At 45.7% G+C, this 19014-nt stretch overlaps 1 protein-coding gene across 4 annotated transcripts in view; it reads left to right on the forward strand.

Moving 5' to 3' along the window:
• The first annotated feature begins 9661 nt into the window (after positions 1-9661).
• ECPAS (Ecm29 proteasome adaptor and scaffold) overlaps positions 9662-19014 on the forward strand; it is a 95979-nt gene continuing 86626 nt past the window's right edge. The window contains exon 1 of one of the 4 annotated variants that reach the window (XM_024560277.3): positions 9662-10013. In XM_024560277.3, the coding sequence (XP_024416045.2) occupies positions 9992-10013 (22 nt within the window). In that variant the 5' untranslated portion in view covers positions 9662-9991. Of the gene's footprint in view, positions 10014-10157; positions 10172-10232; positions 10632-11227; positions 11579-19014 lie in introns of those variants that run through there. The other 3 variants (XM_071221237.1, XM_053921839.1, XM_045195064.3) reach the window with 3 other exon arrangements.

Genomic DNA, 19014 nt, shown 5'->3' on the forward strand with positions numbered 1-19014 from the left:
TAATAAGGGCTTGGTGATGATGAATTCCTTTAACTTGACCTTATCTGAGAAGAACTTTATGTGCCCTTCCATTCTAAATGAAAGCTTTGCTGGAATAGAGCAATCTTGGATGTAGGTCCTTGCCTTTCATGACTTGGAATACTTCTTGCCAGCCCCTTCTTGCCTGTAAGGTCTCTTCTGAGAAATCAGCTGACAGTCTTCTGGGAACTCCTTTCTAGGTAACTGTGTCCTTTTCTCTTGCTGCTTCTAAGATTCTCTCCTGTTTAATCTTGTGAAATGTAATTATGATGTGCCTTGGTGTGTTCCTCCTTGGGTCCAGCTTCTTTGGGACTCTCTGAGCTTCCTGGACTTCCTGGAAGTCTGTTTCCTTTGCCAGACTGGGGAAGTTCTCTTTCATTATTTTTTCAAATAAGTTTTTGATTTTTTGTTCTTCCTCTTCTCCTTCTGGTACCCCTATAATTCGGATGTTGGAATGTTTAAAGATGTCCTGGAGGTTCCTAAGCCTCTGCTCATTTTTTTTTTTGAATTCTTGTTCTTCATTCTTTTCTGGTTGGATGTTTCTTCCTTCCTTCTGGTCCACACCGTTGATTTGAGTCCCAGTTTCCTTCGCATCACTTTTGGTTCCCTGTACATTTTCCTTTGTTTCTCTTAGCATAGCCTTCATTTTTTTATCTCATTTGTGACAAAATTCAACCAATTCTGTGAGCTTCCTGATTACCAGTGTTTTGAACTGTGCATCTGATAGGCTGGCTATCTCTTCATTGCTTAGTTGTATTTTTTCTGGAGCTTTGATCTGTTCTTTCATTCGGGCCATTTTTTGTCTTGTCGCATCTGTTATGTAAAGGGGTGGAGCCTTAGGTGTCCACCAGGGCGGGTAACGCTGGTCGCTGTGCTGTGACACTGTACATGGGGGAGGGGCCGAGAGTGAGCAATGGCGCTTGCTCCACTCTCTGTGGGTTTTTAGTCACTCCCTCCACTACCCACAATCAAATTGGCCCCTTCTGGTGCTGATTCCCGAGTGGGTGGGCTTGTGCACGCTCTAGGCCCCTGTGGGTCTCTCCAACGAACTCTCCTGTGAGGGTGGGAGTTTCTCCTGCTACCGCCCAACCCCCACGGGTGTTTTCACTCAGAGGTTTGAGGCTTTATTTCTCGGTGCTGGAGCCCTGGGTTTTGCGGTCTGTTTCGCTCCTCACCATTCTTCCGGTTTATCTGTGCGCAAATGTGGGGTCGCAGGGTCTGCCAGCCACCACCTTGTGGGGGTCTGCCAGCTGCAGCCTGGCCTGCCCTGTTCCACAATCCGCCACCTTGCTGGGTCCCCCAGCCGCTGCCTTGCCGTGAGTCCTCTCCACCCTGGCTGCCCGTCTCCGCCCCTCCTACTGGTCTGGATGAATGTTTCTTCTTTATCTCCATGGTTGTCAGACTTCCATATAGTTCGATTTTCTGGCAGTTCTGGTTGTTTTGTGTTTTTAAATTGTTGTTGTCCTTCTTTTGGTTGTGCAAGGAGGCACAGTGTGTCTACCTACGCCTCCATCTTGGCCGGAATCAGGATAAGCATTTTTTATCTGGTTTGCTCCGTGGAAGTACAATCTCCAAGTTCTAGAACAGTGCCTGGCACGAAGTAGGTGCTAAATAGATATTTGTTGAATATCTCAATGGGCACCTGTATGGATTACTAGGGGCATAGCAAAAAGGACTGAGGAACTCCAGAAAGATTATTGGGAAGGTCCTAATGTCTAGATGACATCTGGAGGGGTGGAGTTGTGAGAGAAAAACATTCTGGGTTGAAGGAGTAGGGTGGTCGAGGGCCTGAAACATTAAATGGAAAGACCGAGCTCAGCTAAATGAAACCAGTGGGTTCATCTCAAAGGCAGCAAGGCTAGCTGCAGAGATATACGGTTACCTGCAGTCGAGAAGAAGCTATCCCAGTCCCAGGGCTGAATGCATGTTCTTCTCCACCTACCTCTGCTTGGCTGGCTGAAAATGGAGGGGACATCGAGCCCAGGAAAATAGAGGGACATGAAATGAAATCGGCTCATTTGTTTAACCAGGCAGCCCAGAGAAACTTCTAATTAGTGGTTCCCAAACTTTATTGGATTTTAGAATCACATGGTATTCTTCATTTGAACACAGATTTTTGGACTCTGCCCCTACACAACGTGTTGCAGGTGATCCTTGGATTACACCTTGAGAAACACTGCACTAGTTGAAATATTCTGTAATCAAATGGCATGCTACATATGAATAAATTACCAGGGAAGAATGACCCCTTCTTGGAAGTGGTGGCCAGACTGTAAATTTTGATTAAAAGCAACCATCGTTGTAAAGTGTGGTGGATTGTGCATCAGTAAAAAAGAGTCAATGACAAACCAGTTAGTTCCACTTGTAAACAAGCTGGTGGGATCTCTAACCAGGGTAAGTGGACTTAGGAATACTTTAAGCACATAAATGGGCTTCTTGCTTGTTTTTTTTAGCTGTTTGGGCTTCAGGATGGAGAACAGATTGGAAGGAGGTAAGGCTGGAGGCAAAGTTGGTGTGATAGATCTCACATTATGTCTGTGAGATTGATCAGCATTGTTGCATGTGGTTATAAATCAATGAAAATCATTTGTTTTCATTGCTGCATGGTATTCCCCTATGGCCTGTTATTTATCTTGAAGTTTCCTGTTTTTTACAGCCCCTTGCCCAGCCTCTGTTCCCCTGTACAGAGGTGGGGAGTCAGCATGTGTGTGTGAAAGGGCGGGTCTGTCTGGTTTTCCTGCCTTCCTTCTAGAATCCCCCACTTTAAAGCATCTGAAGAGCCAAGGTCCTGCCTGCCCCTCCCCAGCCCTGCTGTACAGAAAGTGAAACCCAGTGCAGGGAAGGGTCCTGTGCAAATTCACTCAGCTGGTAAATGGGCAGCTAATTGGCTTGGAGCAGGCGCCTTTTAGGAGCAGGATGCACATCTGCTCTGGTAGCTGGAGGGAGCAGGGCAGCCTCAGAGTTCAGGGTAGGTGTTTTAAAAGTTGTTGTTTAAGTGTCAAACTCTATCCAAAAGAAATGTTACAGGTGAAAGAGGAGCATTCCTGAGTGAAGCCCTGTGTTCTGCGCCCACGCAGCCTTTAAGATGTTGTCTTGGGATCCTGCAGCTCCTTCAGTCTCAGCTGACTCAAGGACACCAAGTCCTCACATCCTAGGGCCTCTGGCCTTGGCTCAGCCGAGACTCCAAGAACCCCAGAGCCAATTAGAAACTGTGCTATTCTTTCTGCGAGATCTGACAATCTCCTGGTAAGAAAACAGCAAAAAACCCTCTCCTGCCTCTCTCTGTAGGACTGTAGAGGGAGAGGACAGTGGGAGTATCTTCCAGAAAGAAAGAAACAGCAAGTTAGGAAGCAAGCTACAGAACAGTAAGGGTTCACTAGAGAGAAAGAGGATGAAGATATGGAGCAAAGGATTCTATAGAACGAAGACTGAGAAAGAAGGAGGAAATGCACAGACAGAGAGATGCCTTACACCCAGGGCCAGCGTCCGCTGTTCATTGTAACAGACAGGGAGGAAGTAAGGCAGAGTGCAGATGCAACAGGTATGTGACTGATGGTGTCTGATGGAGTCAGCCGAGAGATCAGCAGGAGCAGTAGGTGGGAGGGGGAGCTGAAGCTTGGTAAGAGTGGATTAGGTTTGAGATAGCTTTCTGGGGCACGGTATGCGCTAACTGGGAAAACACTGAAAGAGTTCCCTGCAGTGTTAGAGACCGCCAATGTGTGTCACATCAGGATGTGCACCGAGTGGTTTTTCTCAAGAAATGCAAAGTAGCCCCAGAATGGGTATAGAGAAGAGGGATGTTTGGGTTGCTTCAGGAGATGGGGCTTTGTAGGGTGAGTTTGGCAGGAATGTAATGGGACACGGAGTTGAGGATATGAGCAGAAGGATGTTCGAAATGAAAGATGGAATCCAATTTAGATAAGGAAAATGAGCTAGCTAATATGAAGGAGGAAAGTAGAGGGATCAGAGGATTAGAAATCAAAGCTTAATAACCAATATACTCATAAAGTTAAATGTACACTTGCTATATGATCAAGCAGTCCCACTACTAGGTATTTGCTCATGAGAAATGAAAAGATATGCCCACCTGTATGGGAATATTTATGGCTGCTTTACTAATAATTGCCCAGAATTGGAAACAAGTTGAATGTGTAGCAACTAGTGAAGAGATAGTCACCCAATACAAGATACTACTCTCTGTTACTACTCAGCCACAGAAAGGAATAAACTGCTGATATGTGCAAAAATGTAGCTGAATCTCAAAATCAGTATGTGCAGTGAGAGAAGCCAGACACAAAAAGGAATACAGTGTGTGAGTCCATGTATATGCCATTCTAAAAAGACAGAGCTACAGGGACAGAAAGACGATTAGTGGTTTGCAGATACTAGCAGTGCAGAGAAGGGGCTCAAGGGAGCTTTCTAGGGTGATGAAAACACTCCAGTGCAGCTTGATTGTGGTGGTGGTTCCGTGATTGTATGTGTCTGTCAACTTGTAATGCTACACACATCTGTCAAATAGACTCGTGCACATTAAAATGTGAATTTTATTACCTGTGAATTGTACCTCGATAGAAATGAAAGCATATTTGTAAAGGACTGATCACAGCATTCTTTTGTTTGTTTGTTTTTTCTTTTTTGTTGTAGTTAAAAACTGGAAACATCTCAAGTGTCCAGCAACTGTAAATGGATGAACAGTGAACAGCAGTGGTACAGCCAGCCAATAGGATATTACTCAGCAGTGAAAAGGAACCCACTACTGATTCTTGCCCCAGCCTACATGAAATCCCAAAGTGGAAGAAGTCAAACAAACAAGCAAACAAAAAAGAATACATAGTATGTGATTCCATTTATATTCAATCCTAGAAACTGTAAACTAGTCTTCAGTGACAGAGAACAGGTCAGTGGCTGCCTGGGAAGGGAGACGGTCTGGGGGTAGGGAGAGAAGAATTACAAAGGTCCATTAGGAAACCTGTGGAGGTGACAGATATGTTCATGATTATTGATTGGGATGATGTTTTCATGGGGGCCCATGTATGTCAAAACTCATCTTTACTCTTCTTTAAATACGTGTAGTTTATTGTTTTTATCAATTAAACCTAGATAAAGCTTAAACACTCATAACTCAATACACCTGGCTTTTCAGAGTAGCGAATGAGCGTATCGGAATAACGGAGCCAAAGGCAGATGGCAGTTGAATGCGTGCGTTAGCAGACGGGAAAGCTTTCAGCACTGGGAGTGTTGCAGGTGGTGACCGCGTCTGGGGGTGCCTGTGGGAGCGGGTCACTGCAATAGAGTGAAGGGAAAGGGGAGAGGAGAAGGAACATTCAAGGAAATGAAAAACTACCATGTGGTTTGGCTCCATCAACGAATGTTGACATCCAAGATGCTCCAGGATTTAGGATGGAGAGGAAGACTTAGGATGGTAGAACTTTGATCTGGAAGTCCCAATGAGGAGCTGGGAAGGTACTGGTTCTACCGTCTCACCGAGTGGAATGTGAGGTGTGAGAGGTTTGGCAGTTTATATGGGAGCTGCCGGGGGAAAAGGCATAATCAGATAAGGTAGGAAGTGAGCATGTTTTCTGTGAAGCTGTTGAGGTCATAGGGGTGTTTGTAACTATGAACCTGGTTCCAGGGGGCTCAGTGGAGGTTTTGGGGGTGATTATGAGAGGTTGGAGCAGCCCGAGAGGAATGCACAGAAGCATGGGGTTTGCAGCGCAGGAGTAGAAAGATCCTGGTTGGGGGGCGGGGGGCGGTGAATGGAGGAATAATGAACATTGTAAGAGAGACAAAGCGTTGCTTAGCCTGGGGTACATTCAAATTGGGTTTCCGTAGTTATTTCCCCTTTGTCCGAGAGTATTGAAAATATCGTTTGCCTACAAATCTTACGAGCCTCGTCGATATTGGCCCCATCCAGTTCCAAAGGTAATCTGGCCGGAGGCACAATGCACCTACCTCAGTGGGGCTTGGATTTAAACAGTTCTTTCAGCCCCTGAATACAAAGGCTGGAATCCCACGAACACATGCTGGGCGCTCTTGACTCAGAAATTAGTTCTCATCCTCCGTGCTGGCTTGTTGCTGACTTGTTGCTTGACACCGGATGTCAGTCTTCTCCTCAAGGCCCCTTGTCTGGGCCTCAGTGCTCTTGGAGACAAGAGACAGAGAAGGGCAGACTGTAATGTGGCCCAGTGATTTTCTGAATGTGCCCATCTTTCCCAGTGACGGTTGATGTCCTTGCTGGCTAAGAAATGTTCACCTTTGCTTTGACCTCAGCGGGTGTGTTTCTATTTGCTTTACAACTTGGCTTTTGTCCTTATTGACAAACTTTCTTTTCTATATCACTTATTATAAAGCACTTCCACTACTTTTTTAAAGTAAGTAGGTGGGAGGGGAGAGATAATGAATATGTTTGCTTAGCCCAACATATTCAAAACCCATCTTTTCCCTAGCCTCCAAACCTATTCCTCTATCTTGGTTAGGGACATTATCTACTTTGTCACTTCTCTGAACTGGAAATCTCAGGAATGGTCTCCCTGTCCCTGGATCCCTACATCCCATCTGTCTTTGAATTGCCTCTCGAATTTGAAATTCAACTCTCCATTTCTATTGATTTTCATCTGAGATGTTGCAATAGTTGCCAAAATAGTTGCCCTGCCTTTGTCCCTTCCTGCACATTTATTAAACCTCTGAGGATACAAATGAATTGAATAAGGTGTGAGAGTTTAATGCAATTGGAAACTAACAATCAAGACAAAAAATGAATGACAATGGATTACTTCCTATTGTCTCATAAAAGACAGCCTAGTTTTGCTGAGATTCAAACATTTTCCTGGTACCAAATTCTAGTAAAAGCTATTCATTGGGTAAAGGACATTAGAAAACATAATGCTGAATTTCTTCAAATAGATTGTCTTATTTAGAAATTAAAAAAATGTTACTAATAAAGCAAAATAGCTCTGTGAGCCCGAAGGCAGAGAGCACTACCTCTGGGGGATCTAACTGAGCCAAATAAAGCAAGGCATTGGGGAAGGTAGAAACTATTGAAAAGTGCCTTCAAAATTGTGAGAAGGTATTTCCACTTTAGGGTTCTGTCTCAGCATCCTGGGTGTTTCAGTGTAGATTAGAGACATTTTCAGACATACAAGTGCCCAATGTTCACCTCCTAGTGTACCTTTCTAAGAAGTTCCTAGATGAGAAATTCGCAAACTATGGCCCCTAATCCAAATCCAGCCCATTGCCTGTTTTTGTAAATCAAGTTTTATTGAAACGCAGGCACAACCCTTTGTTCATGTGGTGTTTATGACTATTCTCATGTTATAATGGCAGAGTTGAGTAGTTGTAACAGAAACTGTATGGCCCACAAAGCCTAAACTATTTACCATCTACTCTTTTACAGAAAAAGTTTGCCAATAAGGTACATAAGGGAGCAGAAAGGGGAAGACAATGATGGAAACGGGCAGACTATAGGGAGACAGAATAAGAATGAGTCAAGGATGGCAAGAGAGGATGAGTTTGCAAGAAATGTTTGATGTTTGAGAGATGTTAGTAAGGCTAAGCTGTCATGAAAACCCCCCACCAAGTTTTGGTTGGCCGAAAAGTCCATATGGTTTTGTCCATAAAATGAAAGACACATTTTTCATTTTCACCAATAACTTTATTGATTTGGATATTTTGAGTATGTTGGCTATCTCCCGCATGGTATAACACTGATTGTTCTCAATTAACGTCTCGATTAGATCTCTATCAACTTCAACTGGTCTACCTGACCATGGAGCATTGTCCAATGAGAATCTCCAGCACGAAACTTTGCAAACCATTTTGACACATTCGATCAGTCACAACTTCTCCATACACTGCACAAATCTTTTTTGCATTTCAATTGCATTTTTGCCTTTCTTGAAATAATAAAGCATAATATGCTGAAAATGTTGCATATTTTCTTCCATCTTCAATATTAAAATGGCTGCACAAATTTTCACCTTTTGTTGTTGTTTTCAAATGCATGCTGATAATGACAGCTACAACACAATCACAATCCAATCTGACAAAGTTGTTTCAAATGAAGTTAAAGACAACTAAGCACTACAAGAGTCATCTTATGGGGGAAAAAAATAAAAACAAATGAGCTTTTTGGCCAACCCAGTGAAGGGGTGGGGATGGGCAAAAATGGGTGAAGGAGGTTAGAAGACACAAACTTCCATTTAAAAAATAAAGTCCTGGGGATATAATATACAGCATGGTGACTATAGTTGATACTGTATTGTATATTTGAAAGCTGCTGAGAGAATAGACATTCAAAGTTCTGATCACAAGAAAACAATTGTAACTATGTGTGGTCATGAAAGTTCAATTTTAGAAAGAGGAGAGAAACATCAATGTGTGGTTGCCTCTCATTTACCCCCTCCCCCCATTGGGGGCTCAGTGTGCAACCCAGGCACTTGCTGTGAACAGGAATCAAACTGGTGACCCCCTGGTTCGCAGGCCGGTGCTCAATCCACTGAGCCACACCAGCCAGGGCTCTTTTTAAAACTTCAAAAAAATTAATTGATGAGAGAGAAAAATGGATGTTGTTCCAATTATTTCTGCATTCATTGGTGGGCAGGGAGGTAGAGGGCAATCTTTTTACTCTTCAGTATCATATTGTTTGCAAATAATTCATTGTACACTGACTTTGTGACAGTATCAAACAAAAGAACCAAAATGTCCTCAAAAAGAGGGATTGGTTCACCTGAGGTACTATGAAGGCAAGAACAGCAACAAAGAAGTGTAGTGGTGTAAAGCTTTTGAACTAATGCGGAAGGATGTTAATGGAGGAAATATACTGATGCAGAACTTTGTAGTGATTGTGACTCCCCACCCCATCCAAGCTCAGCTTGGGGCTGCGCTTGTGTGTTCCGGGACACGGCTGGGGAGGGTATGCACTCTGCTGCACCTGTTCGCGGTGGCTTCTCCGGGGAGTGAGACGGGGGAGGACTTTCACGTTTCATTTTATGATTTTCTGAATCATCTGATATATATATATATATTTTTTACAGAGACCATGTATAATTTCCGTAATAAACGCAATAAAGGAAAGTGTCTTTAATGTTGTGTAAGTACTTTTTTTTTGGTCAACATTCCACGTGGAATGACATAGTTCTCTAGACATTAACTAGGGCTTTATAGATGCCCACTTTTAGGAGTAAGTGCAATTTTAATCCATTTAGAATTTTGATTTCTTCCTCATAAAACAATGTATCTGATTTTTTACCTAATTTATTAGGACAGTACCATCACTTAAAGCGCTGCAATTATGCAACCCCTTAATTTGAATGCCATTTTGCAAGTTTTTTTTTCCGAAGTACATGGCCTTATGGAAAAACTGAAGGTATAAAATTAAAAATCGGTATATTCAAAGCAAATCACTTAGGGTACCACAAGGAACGTAGGTATTAGAATAAACACATTTAAAAAATAACTCATGTAAGTATATATACTTGAATTTGAACTTTAAAAAATCTTGGTTCATTTAACTCTTAGTAGTGCTTAGTGATTTTCCTTCACTCCGTAGTTCGAGTTCCTAAGAGCATCAGAAACCTACACCTGGCTTTCAGTGAGAAAAGGAGCCCGAGGAGCGTGGTCCCGGGCGGCTCGCAGCGCCCGGGCTCGCCCGCACGGGATTGAGTCAGCGCCCCGGCCGAGAAGTTCGGAGGGAGGCGCAGGGCGGGGCTTCCTCCCGCCGACTCCGAGCCCGGCTCCACTTTTCCGAGTCCACGTCTCTTCCTCTGGACAGGCGTGTTTCTTCAGGTCGGGACCAGACCACGCGACAGCCACAGAGCGTTCGGACGGGCGCTTCGGCCACGCCTGGAGGATCTCCCGGGTCGGGCAGTCGGGCCCAGCTGGGGCAGCCCCTCGCGGACCCCCGCGCGCGTCTCTGCGGAGACGAGCTCCCCGGACTCCTCGCCTCTGGGTGCTGGCGGCGCGCGGCATCCCCGGCATGGAGACGGGCTCGGACTCAGGTCAGACACCGGCGCGGCCGCCACGCGCCCGGGCCTCCGCAGGCTGCGCCGGCGCGGCGGGGCGACTAGGCCGGCGGGCCCGTGCAGGCCGCCGCGTGCCGGGTCCGCGCTGGGAGCGCTCCCGGGCGGGCTCCGGCGCGCGGGGCGGGCGGCGGCAGGTGGGCAGGACGATCCGCGAGCGAGCGAGGGCGGGCGGGCGCGCGACGGGCCCGGCGGGGGGGCCGCTGGGAGGATGGCTCAGCTCTTTCTAAATATAAAACCAGCGTGAGTTGGGCGAGCGCGGCGCGGAGCCGCAGAGCCGCCGCGCGGGCCGGGCGCACCCGGGCTCGGCCAACTGACGGCGGCGGCTCCGCAGAGGCGCGAGGCTGCGGGAGCGCCCGAGCCGCGACCTCGCGGGGGCCGTGAGAGCGGCGCGTGCCACGGAGAGGACGCAGGCGGCGGGCGGGCCTTGTGGGCGCAGCGCGGCCCGCGCGGAGCGACCCGAGACGGCTCCGGGCCCCTGCCGCCCCGCGAGCCCGAGCCCCCGGCGCCGGTCCGCGCCCTCCCTCCGCGGCCCCTCCCTCCCGCCGCGGCGCAACATGGCTGCGGCCGCCGCCTCCGCCTCCCAGGACGAGCTGAGTAAGTGCCTCCGCCAGCCCGTGGCCGCGGCCCAGAGACGGCGCTGCGCAGGGCGGAGGGCAGAGGCCGGGGGACCGGGGCGCGCTGCTGCCGGCGGGGCGCCGGGCCGGGCGGGCGGTGGCCCCGGCGTGCCCGGGGCTGGGGTGTTCGGGCCTGGCGGGCGGGCGGGGCGCTGGACGCCGCCGCCGGGGTTTGTAGGCCTCAGGTTTGCACCGTCACGTTGCGAAATTGAAACCGGAGCCCCAGGCGGAGCCACCTCTGTCCGCGATCCGCCCTGGCCCCGGGGTTGGGGGAGCCCGGCCCCCTGCTCGCGGTGCCGGGGCTGGCGGACTGGCCGAGCCCCGGGTTGGTGTCGTGTGAGCCCGTCCCGTCTGACCCCGCTGCGGCCCCGGTCCCAACTGTTGGGCGAGTTCTAGAAATAGAGCTTTCGGGGAGAGGGAGAAGGTGCCTTTCTGTGACACCCCAGAAATCGGCGGCAAGGCCAGGAGCAGGAGGTGACCGCCACTCAGGTGGAGCAGGAAGGACGCGAGGGCAGACGGGCCGCGGCGCCGGCCGCGGGAGACACCGGGGAGTGACAGCGCTGTCAGCGCGGAGAGCCAGTGCTCGCTGGACCCTAGACGTAGCAATTTTCCAGGGGACGGCGGTCCGGTTCGGGGAGAGCGGTGGTCACCCTGAATTCCAGGCCGCCACGCCCGCCGCCCGGGTTCGCCTCGATGCTTTGTGGGAAGTGTAGTCCCAGGGCGTCTCAGGCCCATGCCGGGGTCATAAAAATTGAATTTTCCTCGGACGTGTAAGCTAGTAATTTGTGATTGCGTTTGCGGCGGTTAGAGGCAATGCGTTCAGTGGAGTTTTTGTTGTCGTTTCCTCAACGCCGCCCTTCTGTTCAAGGCGAAAACAGGAGGTGCTGTTTGGGGACGCATGCCCGTTTTACCTGGGATGAAGCAAAGGTGAGGGGTCCCAAGCTTTGTGACGTTTCTGTGGTGACAGCCCCTTCTGAATTTTCCACTTGTCAGTAGCTATAAACGTAAGTTGTTTTTTGGGTGCTTGGCAGTTTAAAGGGACTTTTGTGTGCACGATCTTACCTTGGCCCTCATAACCACCTTCTGAGGCAGGCAGGTAGGAATTGCCCTCGAGTTAAAGAGGAAGCAGGTTTAGAGAGATTAAGCTCCTCGCTCTTTTAACCCAGAACTGGTGTGGCCCGAGTAGTGTGCGCTCCCCGCGGGCTGAAATGAACCATGGGTGCGACCCTGGGCAGGATGGGAAGACAAGGTCTCAAGGACAGATAAGCGCTGAGTTGATAGCCTGCCCATCAGTTCCCAGCCGGAGCAGCACCGGCAGGCCCTCCCTCCGGGGAGATTAGTTCCCTGATTCATTTCTTCCATGCTGTCCTTGTTATGGGGGAATACACAAACCGTAACATTCTCGTTGCGCAGCCACCAGCACCATCTTCCTCCGGGACTCCTGTTATCCTGCACAACTGTAGCTCCATGAGCGAGGAACCGAGCTCCCCTGTTCCTGCTCCCCTCGTCCCCCGGCAGCCACCGTTCTACTCTTGGTGTCTGTGATTTCGGTTGCCTAAGGTGTCTCCTATACGTGGGGTCATACAGGATTTGTCTTTTTGTCACTGGCTTATTTCACTTAGTGTCATGTCCTCAAGGTTCATCCGTGTTGTAGCATGTGACAGGAATTTTTTTTTCCCCCTTTTAAGGCCAAATGATACTGCATTGTATGTGTATCACATTTTCTCACCTATTTCATCTGTCAGTGGAAACTTGGGTTCTTGGATGTTTTAGCTGTTGTGAATAATGCCGCTATGAACACAGGTGTACAAACATCTCTTCGATATCCTGCTTTTAATTCCCTTGGGGAAGTGCCCAAAAGTGGGGTTGTTGGATCATATGGTAATTCTGTTTTTCAGTTTTTGAGGGAACACCGTGCTGTTTTCCATGCGGCTGTACCATATTCTGTTCCCACCGTCAGTGCATGTGGGTTCCGTTTTTTCCCACATCCTCACCGACACAGGTTGTTTTCTGCATTTTTGATAGTAGCCATCCCAGTGGGTATGAGGTGGTCTAACCCTGACAGTTTTTATACTGCGTTGTATCTGCGTTCCTGTCGTACCGCTGAACACATTGAAATCTGAACTACCGGTTGGAATGGGAAGCAAAACCAGAGGAAGAATTGGATAGCACTTAAAATTCTGCAAATATGTCAGAATTGGCAACTTTTCTATATTTTTTGAAGATTTTTACAATAAAATATTGTAACCCATTAATTAGATTCTACGTTTCATATTTTATAGCTTATCACATATCTGTCCCATGTTTCAATCCAGGTTTTAAAATTTTATTATAACTTTTTTTTTCAAAGAAGATCGTGGTAAGATACACCTAACATAACCATTTTAGTGTGTTCAGTGACATTATGTGCTGAATACATTTTTTGATGCATTTCAAAGTAAATTGGAGACATCAGTACATTTTCCCCTAAATATTTCAACATTAGCTTTATTGTAAGTGCCTTGTATATATTCTTTCATTGGTCAAAATAATCTTAAGAGCTAGGTAAAATTACCCCTGTTTTATGGAATGCAAAACAGGCTTTTTAGGTCCCTGATCTCCTGCAGCTAGTCAGTGACAGAGTCGGATCCCCACGTCTCAGTCTCCATCCAGCGCGCTCATAGCCAGTCTCTGGGCTGAGCTACCTCTGTACCCCCGTCAGAGTGCTCGTGCCAATGAAAAGATGCCCTGCTAAATTCCCTGCCAAATGTTACTTTCATTCAACTACATATTCGACTATTCGACGTTGCTGCGGGGTACAAAAGAAACACCAAAGAATTACAATACTGTTGAGGAGAAAGGGGGGGAATACATATAAATAGATATAAGTAAAGGCCAAAATGTATGATTATATGATGTAGATAACGCTAAAGTAATACTGTCATCTGTAGTTCCAGGTCTGTTATTTAGAGATGTGTAGCTGGTAACACTGAGTTTCCATAGATTCAGATAAACATTTTTTACCTTTACGTTTGAAATGATACACATGTTATAAGTTTAAATTAAATCTATCCCTGCTTTCAGATGTATTTGTCACCACACTTTGCAGGAGCTGCTGAGGAGAATTGACTATGAGGGTTGTCTTATTTTACTTTATTTTTTGGAGTAGTGAGTATCATTGATGTGAGGGCTGGAAAAAGGTAAGCAGGATAATCTGGAGTTGGGATTTGTTAGCATTTGTTTTCACAAATATCGTGCAGTTGTCACTTTGAGTCAGGTATTGTAATAGGATAAGAGTGAAACTGATGTTAAGTTGTAACTGTTTTCTAATCACTTCGTGTGCGTTACCTGATTGAAGCCTTGCAGCAGTGTTCCCTGGGAGTTTGCTGCTGTTACAGAGCCAGAGGTGGGCCTCCCCATGTCACAGAGTTACCGCTTGAACTCGGATGCTCTGATCTCTCTGTCTTTGCTAGTTCTGCTCTACCACTCTATTTATTCTCTCCAAAAGGCAAAATACACAGTTTATAACAAGATCAACATGGCTGCATCCACACCCAGGTCTTGCTAGCTTCTAGAAGAAAACTCCTGTAGTGTGTATAAAATGTGGCAATATTCTGATGTTTATTGAATAGAACATACTGGAGTTTGAGGTAAGATGGCAAAACAGAGAACATTTTGTTCTGATTGATAAAGGCAGTTCTGAAATCTAGTTTGTGAATTACTTAAGGTTATGGTCTGTAGTTATCTTCCTTTATATAAATCGTTTAGAACGAAGTGAAATTAAATGCGGGGCATGTGAGCTAGTTTTTCTCCTAGTATTATCCTCTGCCAGTTCGTGGAGAAGTCGACATTGCAGTTACAGTTTAGCAGCGGGTCGAGGTTTCTGACAGAGACAGGGAAGCATTTGGGACTTTTCACCTGGTCAGCTGTTTGTGGTTTCACATTCTGGGCTGTATAATCATACGGCGTCCTCAGTATCTGATCCTCATTGGGGTAAAGACAGCTCGTGAAGGAGCAACAGCCTGCAGTCTCAGAGCACACTTACCCTGCTCATTTTGACTATTTGACAGAGCTGTGGGAAACTGGTTGCAGAAGTTGGCCAGATAACCGACACATCAGGTCCTTTCTAAGAGAGTTTCTGCCCGTGCCAGGGACCCTGGTGGCTTTAGGGGATGAGGTGTGGAAAGCTGGGGGGGCAGTGAACACGGCTCTGAGGGTTTACGGGGATTGTTGCTTTCCTGACAGCTGTGCGTGCAAATGAGCTGTTCTCTGGCAAAAGGCTAAATCAGTCCTGTATCATTTAAATTTTGGTTACTCAACCAAATAGGAACGTTAAAATGGAAAATAACAATAGTTCTGTTTTTTTTTTTTTACTTGTAGTTTTTCACTTCCATCCCATTCTGTTTTGCTGATGCTTTCAGTAAACGATAGTAGTTAATAAAGGCCAGTGTCTGTGAGAATTGTTGGCACTTGGGCATTCGACCTTGTTTAGAAGATAGATGTTAAAATTGTGGGCATTGCCAGGGTCTGATCCAAGTTGCTCATGTCTGGTTTCAGGCCTGGCCAGTCTCTGGCTTGATGCTTGACATGGGAATGTTTTGTTTTCTGCACACACTTATCAATTCAGTAAGCAAACTTTAAAATTCAGTGACGAATTTATGGTCCTGTCTTCACAGGGTTTAGAATTCAATGTACTGAATTTGTTTTGGTTACTTACAGATTTACCTGTAAATGTAAGTAACCAGTACAAAGTGTGCTATGAAAAATGCCTAACATAGTTCTTTGGGAACATCAAAAAGCTAGACTAGCATTCTGGCCTAAGGGAACAACAGTATCTTGAGCTAAGATAGAGGTTGGAAAATATTTTGCATTTTCAGATAAAGCTTCGGTAAGTCTGACATACTTTGGAATGGGGTTGCTATGGCTGCATGAAGTACTGGGGAAGGAGATAGGATTTGGAGTCTGAGACTTGGCCCTTTCTGCCTTTTATGATTTGGGATCTCAGGCAAATTACCTTACCTTTTTAAGTCTCAGTGTCTTTATCATAAAACTGGGGTAATAAGTGCAGTGTATGTGACAATGCACTGCATAAACAAGTAAGCTCTGTATAGATTATTATTATTTTTAGTGGTGGGGGCGGTAGGGGATGAAGCTGGGAAGGCAGATTGAGACCAGGAATGCCAACACAATTAGTTTGGACTTTGTTCTGTAGACCGGAGAGAACCATCAAAGACTTTCAGGCAGGGGAGTAACATGAGTAGGTCTGTTTTATAAGGATAACAGGTGGCAGGGGTGAAACATTGATTACAAGGATGCAGAGACCGGGAGCAACAAGACTAATTAGGAGGCTGTCACAGTGGCCAGGGAAACGTAGTTTAGGGTCTGAATTGGAATGGTGGGAAAAGAAGTTCTAGGATCTGAATTGGCAAGAGGTAATATAATGTAGAATTTCTAAAATTGGCAGAAATTATTGACTAAGTAGATGAGGGTCATTCAGGAGAAGAAGGAGTTAGAGATGATTCCAAGAAATCTACCTGGGAGATGCGAGGGATGGAGAGTGTAGTCTCTAAACAGAGGTAGGGAGGTAGAAGTGGAGGAAAGAGAGAACAGGTTTGTGTCCAACAAATAAATTATTTGTTAAATGAATGAATTGAAGTATTGAGGCACCCATGTTGAGTTACTTAGGGAGACTGTTTTGAAATAGAGGCGAAAACCTCTGGCATTGAAGACAGAGCTGGTTTTGAATCCTGGCTCTGCCACTTTTTATAATGTCTTGAACAAGGGGCCTAACTTCTGGGTCTTGGTTTTCTCATCTGTAAAATGGGATAACAACAAAACCTATTCTACAAGGTTGTTGTAAGAACAAGAACAGGAAGAGAGAACGCATGCTAAGAACTTGGCTCAGCGCTAGGCACATGGATTATAGGTGTGTGAGAACTTTAGTTCTGAAGCTTGGGGGAGAGTGGGGACTATGGTGGGGTCACGGGAATGCACAGATGTTCCCGAGGACAGCTGTTGGGACTATGCGTATGTAGGGGTGAGGAGAAGATGAAGAGAACCAGGCGAGGGGATTGGAGTGCTGAGAGAGGGCACTGGTTCCCAGGGTTGTCAACCATTTACATTCTCAGTTAAAGTGTGCTAATAACCTGTGGGCCTACCTGGTAGTAGTCTTCTTGTAAAACTGCTGTATAATTCAGGTACTTTCTTTTAATTTTAACCAAGGTTTTATGTGTGTATGATACTGACACATGCACATATATGATAACATGTGTGTTGTGTTGGTCTTAAGAGTTTTTTTAGTTTTCAGTGAATAATTACCAGTGTATTTTTAAAATTATTAGTATATTCTACACAGTAAATTTTATTTATGAACACATTTCTTACTCTTTCTCCAATTTGGTAATCGCTATAATTTTTCCCCCTCATTCTGAATTTGCAAAGCAGGGCATCAATTAAGAGATCTTAGTGTAGAAATGAAAAGTGCTTTTTGATAAAAAATGGTAGGTACGAGTATAAATCTTTTAATTGTTTTCTTTTCCTGGTGTTCTGAATAATAGATTCTTTTTACAATTGCATATGTACGGATGGATGAACATACCATTGGTGATCCAAAGGATTTTTGTCAAGGTTGGATAAACCATGTATCACATTGATTATAGAGGTTTGTAGATTTAGTTCCTTAGGACGTGTGCACTTTTTTAATATTAGCATTTACAGATGCATCGGTAATCAGGCAGCAGTTTCCCCTCCTGATCTTCATGGGCTTTTCTACTTCCCTAGCTCTCTCCCGAGAGAGTCAGTTTGGTTCCTATTAGTTTGTGTAGACTGGAAGCCTCTATTCTCTGTCATCACATACATGTATATTTAAAAAGTCAGCAAGAAAGAGAAAAGGATAAGACTTCAGGATGTTAGTTAGCAGTGTGTACAAGGAAAAGACTATGACTGCTAAGTTTACAAGTAGTAGTATCTGCCACAACCACAAAAAATGATTTTACTTGCTCCAGGAATGTCATCTTGGAGTTAATTGTTTTGCCTGTGAAAAGAGGCATTGAGAGAGATTCTGGTCAGTGGATAGTCCTAATTCTGCCATTTTGACATGCGCTGTGATGGAAAAGCCACTTGATTCTACTTCATTCTGCGACTGAACAAGAGTATGGTGTAGGTTTCACTCTTGGGTGATATTGGGTGGTCCTTTGATTGAAACTCTGTAAGTTCGGATTGTAATTCTCAGATATCATGAGCTCAATATCTAGTGAGTACCTGGGATTTTGTAGCTTTAATCTAAAGGTGCATTTTGTTGCTCTCTTCTAATTTAACTATTGGGTTTGGGTTCCCCTCCCCCAGTACATTTTTTTACGTCCTCACCAGAGGACGTTTCTTTTTAGAAAGAGAGGAATGGAGAGAGAAACATCAATGCTAGAGAGAAGCAGTGTCGATTGGTTGCCTCTCTTACGCTCCCAGACAGGGGATTGCATGTGCCCTGACTGGGGATTGAACCCACAAGCCTTCCGTTGTGGGACAATACTTTCACCAACTGAGCCACACCAGCCAGGGCCATTCTGTTTTTCAGTATGTATATTGCTGATGGTGGTGTTTGATGCCTTAATTCATTTAGGTGGAATTTTGAGGGATGAAATGAATGCAATATTTTATGAACCAAAGTTCAGCTTTAGAACAACTTTTGCTGTTTTACATATTTTCATTCCATCACAGAGAAACGGAAAATTGAGAGGTTGGAGGAATTGTTTAGACTTGTTAGAAGAGAAATGAGGACATTGTTTATTCACCCTTTCTTACAGCTTTTGGGCTTGTGATAGATGTGTTAATGGCATTCTGATACAGTGGAGGCAAGCAGGTCAACCCAAAAACGCTGGGGTTTAAATAGTGACTTAAAGAATACTCTAGAGTTTACATATCACGAAGAGCATTGTCCTAAGTCATTAGCTACTTCGAGTGGATCTTAACTATCATGCACCTGACTTTTATGCAGACTGAATTCTTGCACAGTATGTGTTGTCTTCTCTGAGCCAGCTTTCATAAGCTAATCTCTCTGCTCATCAGTTTACTAACACTGATATCTAACTGGGTATCTGTCAGCTACTGTCCCGGGGGAAAGGGCTTCCCTGGGAGATGGGAGTGTTTGTGGACCTCAGTGCACCTGGAGTCTGGCACTTACTCAGTAAATTTGGGGTACAGGTGTGGGCTGCTGTCTTCTCACTTGGCCCAACCCTGCTAAGCTAGCTCTATGACTTCTCTACCTTTGTATGTTTTAGGGGAAGAGGGGCATTGGGGATGGGATGTGTGAGCAGGGAGGAGTGGCCATGCTATGGGCTGTTCTGGTTGGTTGGTAGGGGACTTAGAGCAGCCTGACATATGCGGGTGGC

Source organism: Desmodus rotundus, chromosome 1, assembly GCF_022682495.2.
Source record: "Desmodus rotundus isolate HL8 chromosome 1, HLdesRot8A.1, whole genome shotgun sequence".
Lineage (NCBI taxonomy): Eukaryota > Metazoa > Chordata > Mammalia > Chiroptera > Phyllostomidae > Desmodus > Desmodus rotundus.